Here is a 12,524-nt window from a genome sequence, read left to right on the forward strand (position 1 = left end):
TTGACTGTTTGAATAATGATCGCAGGCAAATTTTGTATCGTCATCTTGTCATGTTGTAATTGATTCCTCAGTTCATTCAATAATTATAATTTCAGACAAAATAATTGGCCAACATCTGGCCAATCGGGCTCTAATTAACTCCTCTAGCATGACTCATCATTGCAATCACTAAGACTATATTTATTGTGTCGTGAATGTTTCTTACCGATTGCTTTTTTGCTCCTTTGGTTGCAGATTCGACACTGTGGGTTTGTCACAGGCTGACCTGGTACATGTTCCACCAGCTTACAGAACATCTCGGGACCCGCTGAGCCGCAGGTGGCATTAGTTGTTATATCTGCCATAGTCGCCAGATTCAACACTGCTGGGAACAGGCCTAGAAAAAGGAAAACAACACACATGTTGTATGTATGATGTATGTGTGATTACATACAGACATAAATGATTAAAGATAAGACGCTTTGTGCATCTTGTTAAACATATAGAAGCAGCAGTTTTTTTTTTTCTTTTCGGGGTAAACAAAAAGGGAAATATCTTGTGTTCAAGCTTGGGAACATCTCACTTCCTATTTGAGTGTTCATATGAAGACAACAAACTACTTCCTATAAAATCTGCTTTCAGAATACAAAAAAGACCATAAAAACAAACCAAGGGACAAGATGTAACACAGTATGTGTTAATTGTACACTACATTTCTACATGTTTCGATGTACCGCCATTTTCAACAGACAACTAGAAAACTAGGTATGCTAGGCTAACCACGTTTGGCAATTTCAACTTATTTTTGGAGCAATTACATTTGTTCTGTTCACCAAACACACGCTGCCATGTCAACTGAAGTCAAATAGTCAAATGGATATTCCTAATTCGGCAGGCGTTTAGGTGTATTTTCCCACTCAGAGGTCAGAGCTTTTTCGCCTCCAGTTGCTAATGAACACACCAATACGCTTACACTTAACTTACAACAATATTTATATTAATATTGATATATTATTCTCTCATTCTCGATATCACGTGTAAAGGTGACATTAGACTACAGACTACACTGAGTTTTTTTTAGCAACATCAGTTTAATTGTCCAATCTTCACTAAACAAAGATTCATGCCGGTTCAGAGCAGTTCAAAAGAGGTCAGGCTGGATTTGTTCTCCAAAGGAAACATGTTTAATTTCTCTTGCGTAGTCTTGTTCCAAATGAGGCAGCTACCGCTTGTATTTCTGTTGTTCTGAGGTTGTGAGTAATTAGCCTGGAACATGAGGGGGAGGGCGATGGTTTCACACCTTCCAAGTTATTTAATCTGGGTGTATATTCAGTACAGTTTAATGCAGTTAACGTCACAGTAGCAATAGCCATGTTCACTTTTGCTTTGGATAAAATAAGCACAGAGAGAACATTTTCATCGACCAGCTTTCAACTGTGCCGACTTTGGCCAATTTCACACTACTACATCAAAAGACTGTTCATTTGCATTATGTTGCTCAAGCAACTTTCCTTTTCTATCCCTGGATATGTTTCTCTCCTGCAGCCAGAATGTAACCTTAGAGAGAACATTCATTATAGAAAATTCTCTGAAGTACACAGATTTTCTTTGCAGGTTGCGGTTGGAATCCATTAATAAAGTCCTACTATGCAATTGTGATTTGTTTTCAACCCCTTGCAGTGTGTTGAGAAACCAAAAATCTCCTAGGCAAAAAAAAGTAACACCACATTTCTCAACATAACAACTCAACTCAAATCAGATTACAAAAGGGGTCAGTTATGTTCAAACAGAGGGAGTTTGTGTACTGTAATCACTGCAACATTTTATCAGTTGGAGGAATGTTTTTGATGGCTAGTCACAATGATTTTAATAACTGATCATTATATATAAATATATAATTTGCCACATATTTTCTTGAGTATGCAATTGAAAAGCTTCCCAAAGATTAAGTTGGTGTTTAAATTGCCTGATATATTCAACTAAAAGTCCAAAACTTAGACATTCTGGTAAAGGTCAGATGAAAATCAAGTTTTTGACTTTAGTAACATGTCAATGTGGTGTTTTTTTATACACTAAAATACTTGGCTGAGCATTTCTGTTTTTAAACCGCAGTGACAGTTTCATAGTTTCAACAACACAGACTCAGACAGCCAGGGTTTCATACATCACAAACTAGGAAAGCCAATCCCATCTGCTTATAGGATGGGACTGTCCGTATCATGGAGTTGCAGGCGAGGTGAGAGATAGAGGTGGGGACTATTTGCATATTTATAGCTCTGCATGTACTGAGTGAGGGCAAAGGTGTACAGTTACATCTCAGCCACTTTGAGGCATTAAGGGATTATTTTCTTGAATAAAAAACTAACTTCTAAATATGTAGTTTTGATTCAAATAAGGAGTTTTTAGGAGTTTAATCGATGCCAGCAGAGGGACTTTAAAGAACTTCTCAAATTGTATGAAATAATTTAGATAGTGTATCTCATTATGCAGTGTTCGTCCTTTGTTAGTGCAATATGCACGTGCTATAAAATGTGTAACATTTTCTATACCGCAAACCAAGTATCTTGTGTTAACCGAAGAAGATTTGAAGGGAACTGAACTTCTGAAGCTACAGAGCTCCAAACAAACTGGTTATTTACATCCTCATGTCACCACAATACAAATTCAGCGTGAAATATCGGTGTGTTTTTCAGCCCTTCGACGTAACTCGTCTGCGTCGTTCCCACAGTAAAAGCGCATTAGAGTGCTCAGAGTAAATCTCGTTGAAGTTGCAGTTACTGGAATGCTCAACATGCATGTGGTTCACATTTCCTGTCTGGAAAACACAGTCAAACACAAACACAGATAAACACATGAACATACTGTTTAGCATAAGATAACGTGTGCACTTATACACAATCATAAATCCGAACATGTGAATGTACAACATCTGCACATAGAGGAGACAGACAGAAGGGAAGATGAGATGAAAAAAGATTTTTTTTTCAAAAGTGCAGAAGAGAAGCACTCGTGAAAGTGTGGACAGTGTGTGTGTGTGTGTGTGTGTGTGTGTGTGTGTGTGTGTGTGTGTGTGTGTGTGTGTGTGTGTGTGTGTGTGTGTGTGTGTGTGTGTGTGTGTGTGTGTGTGTGTGTGTGTGTGTGTGTCCAGCTGTTTGGCCAGATGTCAACACTGATGAACTGTGAAGAACATCTGAGACACCCAAAGTCTCTCTCACAAATGTGTACACATTCTCACACAGATACTCACAACATATCATGTACACACATGCTGCCAGACCTTTCAGTAATGATATCCGACAACCGGCCACCACTTCGGAAGCCCAGATTTCCATAACGGAGTTTAAGTGTGATGCAATGGAAAGTGGACTTGCTAGAGTTTCCTGCGGACATTTCACCTCTCGTCCAAAAGTCTTCTTCAGTTCTTCAGAAATATTGAGAAGTTGAAGAATTTGTACCTTATTTATTACATATAGTGCTAATTCACCATAAAGCATAGTAACATTGAAACCACAATTCATTAAAAAAAAAAAGACAGATATTTGAATTAAATCTAATTATTTAAGATATAAATGCTAAAACAAGTGAGAATTAAAACAAATTATCTCTCACTATCCATCAAGTAGGTTTAAAACGATTTTAGATCACTTTGCAATTAGGCCAAATTTCAGCCAGATTGGATGTTATTTGATGTGTAGTTTAAGGTGGTGATGCTATAATTAGCTCCACAATCTAAATTTCCCACACAACTGCTTCAAGCAAGTCAAAAAGGCCAAGTTGCCACTGATGTAGACCCCTATGCAGTTAGCTAAAATGACAGTTGTAGGCGTCTCCTTTCTGTATTGATGTTCACGGCCACAGTCGATCACCGAAAATGATCATGTAAATCTGGGAACTTGTAGGAGGGATGTGTTGCGTGCCCCAATATATTGTTTTAATTTATTTATTGTTTTCAGTGAGTGCGACATTAACATGACACACAATAGCAACAATAGCCACATATAGGGGAAATAAACTTGGTCAAAATAAAATGGAATCACCTTTTGATGAATTGAACAGGAGTTTATGTTGCTGTAAATTCATCCTTTTACACATCAATTATGTCCATAGGTTATCCAAAATGCAGTACATGCGAAGCCACAGTCACACAAATACCACAATAATAACAATGCCTAATTCCCAACTCTATCATAAAATGAAGCAGTCCGAGTGAGTACAACTCCCCTTTCTGTACCTCAGCCTGAACATTATAATGACAATAAGGCCTCTTTTATACATGCTTTATCAAATATCTTTTCAATTTCATCTATTCATTGTGCGGTTTCCTCTTTTTGGATGCCTCAAGATTTCAACTCTGATATTCAGTCCACCTCTCAAAAGAGCCCAGTCAGCAGAGAGCAGGTTCAACTCTTTAACACTGCACAAAAGATAAACATCTCAAAGAAAGTGACAGCATGCACGACCTGTACACACTGATGACTTGTGAGACTATTGACCCACAATCCTGTCACAAGAGGAAATTTAAAAAAAAAGGATGCAGCATCTAGTTATCATGTAGCCAACACAGAAAGTACAGACTCCACTAATCAAAAATCCCCTCAGTTCAGGTCTTAATGCAAAATCAAACCTGTTGTTTCCATGAACCTATTTTTATGGGTCTTCTCCACGCCATGTATATCTCCTGCCTCTTGCTTCTGCCAGGAAATCAAGCCAACATCCTCTTTATAAATGGGTATAGAGCCACGACCTGGAATAGTCTCCAGACACAAATGTGCGTGGGAGACTGTGCAATATTTAAAAGTGTCATTTTGCCATGATTTGATACCTTAAGCTTCTTATCAGTTCAGAGAGTCTGATTTGTGGAATCACAAGAAATTCAAAGGGGAATTTCATTTGTTCCAACTGTGACTGCATATTTTGGTCTGCTTTGGCTGCTTCTATTGGTTTTTCCTCTTCCAATCTAGCTGGGAAATATTGGTGGTGACGTTAAATCCTAACCATAGATGCTCCCTTGACTTTGTTTGGATTCATTTTGAGGTTTAAATTGCTCGAAACCACCAATTGATACTTTCACAGGTTTAGAGCATATATTCTACTTTATCAGCTTGTCTGATTTGGGGAATTTCTGAGCTTTTTATGGGCACTTTTTCAAACTCATTGATAGTGCTTTTTGGGGGTCTTTTGCAAGAACATTCATTTATATGCACACATACTGAGCTGTGATTGATTTGGTTGTTTCTCCAACTAGGAAAGTCTCTATCGATGAACTAAACAGCACACCGAATTGGATCACTAAAAGAATCTGAGATGCGGGCAGCAAATCTGAGCTCTCGACCCAGGCTATTAAGTGAAAACCCTATACAGCTAAATTCAGGGGTGCACAACATTTGAGTTAATCTCAACCTAAACAAAACACAATTCTCACATTTCAATTGTCATTTGGAAAATCCTGCTTTCACAAAATAATGTATAAAGCAGCAGGAGAAAAGGACACGTTTAGAAAATGTACCTTCTGGAGTTTTATAATTCTCTACTAAACATCAAAATTGTTTAGTGGTGAAATCTAATCAAATGTACAATTCTGACTTCGGGGAGTGATAACATTTTTTTCTCTCTTGCCTTTTATGTCGAACAATGAGGTGAGATAGCAGAGAAACGGAGAGGGCTGGCTAAAGATGGGGGTTCACATTTCAGATTCGCTGAATGACAAGGACACAATGATTGTCTGCCTACGGGTCTGTGGCTGTCTCATGCACACACACACACACACACACACACACTCAGGTTCATCACCTTCCATTCTTTTCTCTCTGCTCTGATAACTTCGGTAACCTGTCTGTCTGTCTGTCTGTCTGTCTGTGTCTGTCTGTCTGTCTGTCTGTCGGTATCTCTATTCTCAATCTACGCTCTGTTAACCAAATGTCTCAGAGGATTTACTGCCATAAGGGCTCTAAATTATAATACTGTCAAAATGTATAGGTATACCCCAGTGAAAGCTGGGCAGTGTCATCGCTGCACAATTTCAACATCCTAAACTTGATGTGTTTTGCTAATATTTAAAGCTGATATTCGTAGCTGGGTAAAAAAAAAAAAAAAATGTCAAAGTTTTGTTAACCAAGCAGCTCAAACTTCTAACCTTGACCTTGTCAAAGTGGTCACCGACTTGGCTGGCCTCAACATTTTCTTCACCCCCAGCTTGGATAGCCTATTTCATTTTATGTCAAATGTTTTTACGTTGTCAGAGAAATTCTATTGTTAGGGCTACTCGGAGACTCCTCTGATTGCCTGACGCAGGTAGGGAAAAGGTTCCTGTAAGGGCAGCCCGACCTCATGAACTAACTGTTCAAGATTATTGTTGATTATACTTCGACTGGAGAAAGCCTGGCAGACTCTCAGTTAGGCAGGAAAAAACTCCAAGGACAAATTCATGTGCTTATTTGAAAGACTCTATTCCTTTCTAACTGGGCCTTGGTGAGAGTTCATGGAGAGGTTTATCACCGGCACCATCACATGTTGTGATCTCTCTCCTCGATCGAGCTGCTGTCAATAAACCTCACTGAATGGTCTCCTCTCACTTCCTCACAATTATTTCCATCCCAAAAGTTAGCTGACAAAGACGTTAAAAATAAAACTCGACATCATTAATAACTGAAGTAGCCGTTTCAGACGGCTGCTCTGTTATTTTTCAATGTTATCACAGCAAGCAGGGAGAAACAGAAGCACTATTTCTGAGCGCCTCCCCGTATCCATGTGAAATGAAAAGCTTTCGTTTCAAATTAAAAGCCCTCTAGCGTCTCACTGACGGTCCCTATACACTAGTTTTGATGAAGCAATGGGTCTCTTTCAAGGTAACGGTAGGGGTCACACAGAACTTCTCCCATAAATCATGTGATAAACCAGATCTGTGACAACTGAGCACACCAGTGTAATCATAATTATGCATAATATAATTATGATTGATCCTGGTGCCCAAACACCCCACACAAGACACATCACAAACAAATTAGCATTTCCCAGCATGCCTTCTTCCCTCATAACTTTTGAGAATAAAACTCAAAACCACAAGTGCACAAAGTGGGAAGGTGGTATACATACCTATATTAATGCAAGTGATCATAAATGGGACAGCTGATGTGTGTATCTCAATTGTTCCATCTGGGTCCAGGGCAGGCAGGCATCCTCATCGTGAATGGATCATTGATCATCTGGAGTTATATTTTATGAAGGTTCCCCCTCTGTTTGGCTGACAGTGCAACCGGCATAAGGGAACATCCACAACAGACTGACACCAACTGTGTTGGGGTGTAAATGGGATGTATACCGTCGCTATTCACATATTTTATCATTTCAAAATCACAATTATTGTCAATACCAATATATTGTGACACCCTTTGTGAGAATATTGAACCTTGTTACTTGTAAAGGTGGTAATAAGGACAATATGTCATCAATATGCAAGTCTACATTAAATCAAAAGAGAAAATGTCCCCACTGAGCAGATTTCCACAAGCTCGCCAAGACAGCACATTATTTTTATTTTATAAAGCTTTCTTATTACATTATGAAGAAAACATGATTTGCTTTTTTTCTGTCACGGCAGAAGATGACTCTGCACTGCTTGCCTTGCTGTGAGTGTGGTTATGTGTGTGTGATGGATGTGTTATTGTTGAGTTTTGAGGCGAGATGTATGCTTGATGGAATAAGAAGAAGGTTGAAAAAGACAGGATCATCTCTCTCTGCATCTCTCTCTCTCTCTCTCTAGCTTTCCACCTCTCCCTTCATCTTGAGTGGTTGGAGGGGAGGGGAGGACGGGTGAGAGAGAGATATGGATGGAGAAAAAGATAGAAAGATTGATGGAGATCGAGAGACGGATGGAGGGATTCCCAGCGAAAGATAGAGTGTTGTTTAAAAAGGTCAGGGCCAGGAGAGGAATGAGGGATGAGACTGCAGTAATCGTCAACACACAGAACCTTTCTATAAAGATATTTACATACAGCAGTGTGTAGGTGCATTACAGATGTAAAATAGTGAGCTCTGACCCACATGGAAAAAATATATGCATTCACATGTGCAGTATGGACAATTACTTCACCATCCCGACACAAACGAATATGAGCCACACACATAGACAAATTAATTTCCGGCTTTCCAACATAAACACTAATCAGTCCAGGACTCATCTTCAGCTTCGTGAGGATCTCTCCTAAAAAAAAAAAAAAAAAAAGAACTAATCTGCTTTTGTTAGTTCAGCTGTGCTCCAAACACCTGAAATATGATTTCTGTTCTTCCTTTGAGCTTCATAAATACGGCGATCCAGGAAATGGGATTTTAGCGGTTTAACGAGGACAGGAGGATTCAACGCATGCCAGGAGTTGTGGCAAATATCCTCAAACTGTCCTCCGGCAGGTGAAATGAAAAGCAGCTACGACGACTCTGACAATTTCAAAATCTTAATTATCTTCTTATCTGGACATATCAAACTTCGCGTCACGACTGGGTAAACAAAATAAATTTTTTGGGGGGGGTCTACGGCTTCTTGCTCACTGATTCTTGCCACTCGTGGCCAATAATATCAATGATCCGACAGTTGCTCCCTCAGACAAAACAATCTTTGGTTTGTGACCACTTATGTGCTGCATCACATCGACCTCACAATGTTTCTCATAGACACGAGAGTAATTGTTGGCGTAAATTTGATGTCATTGGTGATTGAAGTTTAAATAAAACAATGTTTTAAAGGAATAACTTAAAAGAGAAATTAACCCGGCCGCGACAATCGTCACTTTTATAAACATGACAAATGAAAGATTTAAATATTGCATTTGATCCGTTTTCATCTTAACCACGTCGCACACAGAGAGACAAGCACGCAGCTGTCGACCTGTCGCTGCAAGTCGTAACGTTTATTGATATTGTTCAGCAAAGCTCACATCTAACCAAAGAGCTAAATATTAACAACGACGGCTGTCGGCGTTCGCTGGTTGCTGCATGCTGTTTCTATGGTAACATAGTTCAAGCCGACATGTTGGATACATGAATGACTTTTGTAAAAGGGGGGGAAATTATATTTCGTGGACGTTGAGTGGCTTCCTGTTTCTGTCTCTGTGTCGTACGGTGACACAAACGTCTACCGGGAAAACAGCTTGTCGCAAGATCTTCTGAACCACTTTCGAACTGCTGCTGATTTCTGAAATCATTTGGGCTCTGAATTCAAAAGGGGTTTTGGGCATGAAAGTTTCAAAACGCAACGTTGTCAAAGCATCAAAATATATAGCTTGTCCAAATATTTGGAGCAGTGCATATTTAAAGACATTAAGGTTGATGTGTAATAATTATACACTTATACAGTATGTCATGTGTGTGTTTGTGGGTATGTGAATGCGTACATATGCTGTGCAGGCCTTTTAACTGTCCCTCAGGTTGTGATATGTTGATTACATATTAGGAAGCAAGAGTTGCCACTAAAGCAGTAGTTTTAAGTCGGAGGGGTCAAAAGCTCTGAAAAATGTAATTGCAGAGTTAAATTTAATTCAAAATTTTAGATGACAGGAGAACGTGCGTCTCGGTCTCACTTTCACCTGTTGAACAGTGAACACGTATCCTGTTTTCTGTTAATGGCCATGACTTTTTTTTTTTTTTGTGTGTCTTCCTTTTTCAGTTTCTAATTTGTGGCCACTGCGCCACTTACTTTGGATCTGTTTCTGTGGGTGGGGGGGGGGGGGTTGTTTCAGAGTAGATAGATATTCCGCTGTATAATCTCTTTTTAGGAATAGATAATATCCTGCTCTACTTTGGCTTTTAGTTTCTTCTTTTTTGTATTGTGCTATAACTGGGCTTACCGCGATTGGTGTTTGGAGATCAGTGTTGTTGTGAAACTGATCAGAGTGTGTGTGTAATATTAGAAGGAGCGGTTTTGCGTCAGCACTAACTGACGGAGGGAGAATCTTTTCCGGGTTCAGTTCCTGGGTAACCTACCGGGATGTAACCCGCTGGTTTTGTCAACTGCCATTTTGAAGCCTCAAAGTTTGGCATTTGAATTTGTATTTCATGAGAGAAGTTTAACGGGAGTCTATGGAGAAGGAGTTTTTTGGGGGGGACCTGCATTTCAGACCTGGAGGCGAGATCCAGTCTGCGGGTTAGAGGGCTTTGGAATGACAGGTGCCTCGGGGGCTGGATTTAAGGGCATAAAACTTTTTTTTTTAATTTATTCCATGAGGTTGTACTAATTCACAGGGATGCTTTGAGCTAAATGCTTACCGCAGCATGCCAACATGTTAACAATGGAAAAGCTTATGTTTCGTAGATATTATATTCATCTTGCTTAAAGTTTCAGTTTAGCGTGCTGTCATGCTAACATTTGCCAATCCGCAGGGACCACAAAGTACCACGTTTTGCAGGAATTTTGTGATAAATAATAACAATGAACAAATGTTGACTTCATTACGGATTTTCAGAAAGATTACCCTCAAACGTCTTGTTGAGAAAATGACATGATTTGGACATATTGATACTGGTAGAGACTTTCATGATTATTTTTGCAACATTTTCTGGCTGTAGCTTCAGAGACTGGATATTGTCAAGATGAGTCTTCTATACTTCTTGTATTAAGGAAATATCTACAAGCACAACAATGCTACAAAAACATAGTAAAAGCACTTGAAAAGCCTCCCTGTTTCACCCTGCCACTGTCTCTATTGTCACAAATATATTAACTTTAAAGCTTGTTATGCTACGTATTACATTAATAATAATATAAAGATAAATAAAGAATTTTCATAATTCAAAAGATATAAATACACATAAATCAATGTCTTTGTCTGCCTTTGCACTTTCTCTGTATCTTTCTTCACCTGCTGTTTTAATCAATATTATCCCTCCAACCCATTGCTACAAATAAATATGTACTTTAAGCTTTCTTGTTATTACAAGTCTGGAGTGATAAGAATTCGAAAACATACGTTAATCCGTATTTTTGTTTCCCCGTCTCTATCCCCGGTTTTACATCTGTTGGCCACTCTTCTGTCGACCTCCAGGGTTTTCAGGGGAAAGCTGAAATGAAGACTAAGTCAACATCCTGCTCTCACTAAGACTTCCTTCCCTGAGAGTGAGAGTGGGAGTGTGTGTGTGTGTGTGTGTGTGTGGGGGGGGGGGTTCCCATCAGCAATGAAGCGCCACAGGAAATGTAGGCCGTCAGTCAGTCACACTGCCATGAAAGAGAGCAATGAATGACTGATTATACAAAGAAAATAGGAGGCTAGAATGTGCTTCTAAAGGAGAAGGAAAGAGATTGTGAGCTGATCAAAGAGGTCAGGAGCCGTCTCACTTCCCTTATTTCTGTTTTCATTATATTTAATTTCATGTCTTTACATGCCAAGATCTTCCTCACCGTTACTCCTTCCTGCATACCATATCTGCTTCTAGTAAACGTATCACCAACTCTGTTTTGATTTGAACAGGTTTCATCTGTAACTCACTGTAATTACTGTACTTTCACAGTAAGAAGTCACATATATTTTTTGGCATCGCTGTACTGCAAACTAGAAGAAAAAAAAAAAAGGAAATTACAGCAGTGTTCATTTGAGCATAAAGCTTCTTTTTCTAATTGCAACTGCACCCAATTTCAAGAAATTAAAGACTCAACTGTCGTCTTTTTCCAGATGGCTGCACACCCATATACAGAAGAAGGGGATGAGACATGTGGGCCTGTGTGTGTGTGTGTGTGTGTGTGTGTGTGTGTGTGTGTGTGTGTGTGTGTGTGTGTGTGTGTGTGTGTGTGTGTGTGTGTGTGTGTGTGTGTGTGTGTGTGTGTGCGTGTTGATATGTGTGTCTGTATGGTCGATCTCTGAAAATGCTGCCCTTTTCCAGACGGTCATAAACTCAGACTAAACAGGAAAACCACTAAGTTATAGACAGTTAATCCCCTTCTTACACACAAACACACACAAACTCAATGTCACTGAAGTGCCTATGTCTGCTGGAGGCCATGGTGGTCCCTGTGCTCCAGACTGGAGGGGTAGTCCGTCTCCCAGGAGGCCCACTGGTTTTCTCGGCAGTCAAAGTCATTTTGTTGAATGTCGAAGGTGGGAGGGCTTTGACATTAATAAAGCTTTTACATTCTCTTGTAAATACTATGCCACAATCAAATCTTTCGTTTACTGATAATGCCTGGACCCGTTCTCGTAATAACTGACAAACTTTACATTCTAATACAACACCTACACAGTTTATCTTGATAGCGGTAGGAGAACTTTCCTGGGTGCTATATTAAAGTAAGTTTTGTCTGCTTGGCAACCGTTGCTGTCAGATTTGATCAGCTGTAAGCACAGACTGCATATAAAAGTGGACGTGGCTTTTGGGGTCTGAAAAATTAGATTGATGCAGAAGTGCCTTAAACTGCAATACCACCGGGTGCCGGTGGAGGTTGGCTCCAAAAGCCTCTGGCTCCATCGACTCATATTCAACTTCTCATAAAATTCTGTGTCAATATGTTTTTTTCACGAGCTATCTTGGTTTGTCTTAATGGTTTGGCATAATAACATTTGATAGAT

At 39.5% G+C, this 12,524-nt stretch overlaps 1 protein-coding gene across 2 annotated transcripts in view; it reads right to left on the minus strand.

The window, feature by feature from the left end:
- lama2 (laminin, alpha 2) overlaps window positions 1-12,524 on the minus strand; it is a 182,072-nt gene that overhangs the window by 147,040 nt on the left and 22,508 nt on the right. For both annotated transcript variants that reach the window (XM_069708505.1, XM_069708504.1), the window contains exon 2: window positions 206-376. In XM_069708505.1, coding sequence (XP_069564606.1) covers window positions 206-376 — 171 coding nt within the window. The remainder of the gene's footprint in view (window positions 1-205; window positions 377-12,524) is intronic.

This window comes from Brachyistius frenatus, unplaced genomic scaffold, assembly GCF_029030835.1.
Source record: "Brachyistius frenatus isolate BFR_SWC_R1_liver_20210118 unplaced genomic scaffold, ASM2903083v1 Contig_76, whole genome shotgun sequence".
NCBI lineage: Eukaryota > Metazoa > Chordata > Actinopteri > Embiotocidae > Brachyistius > Brachyistius frenatus.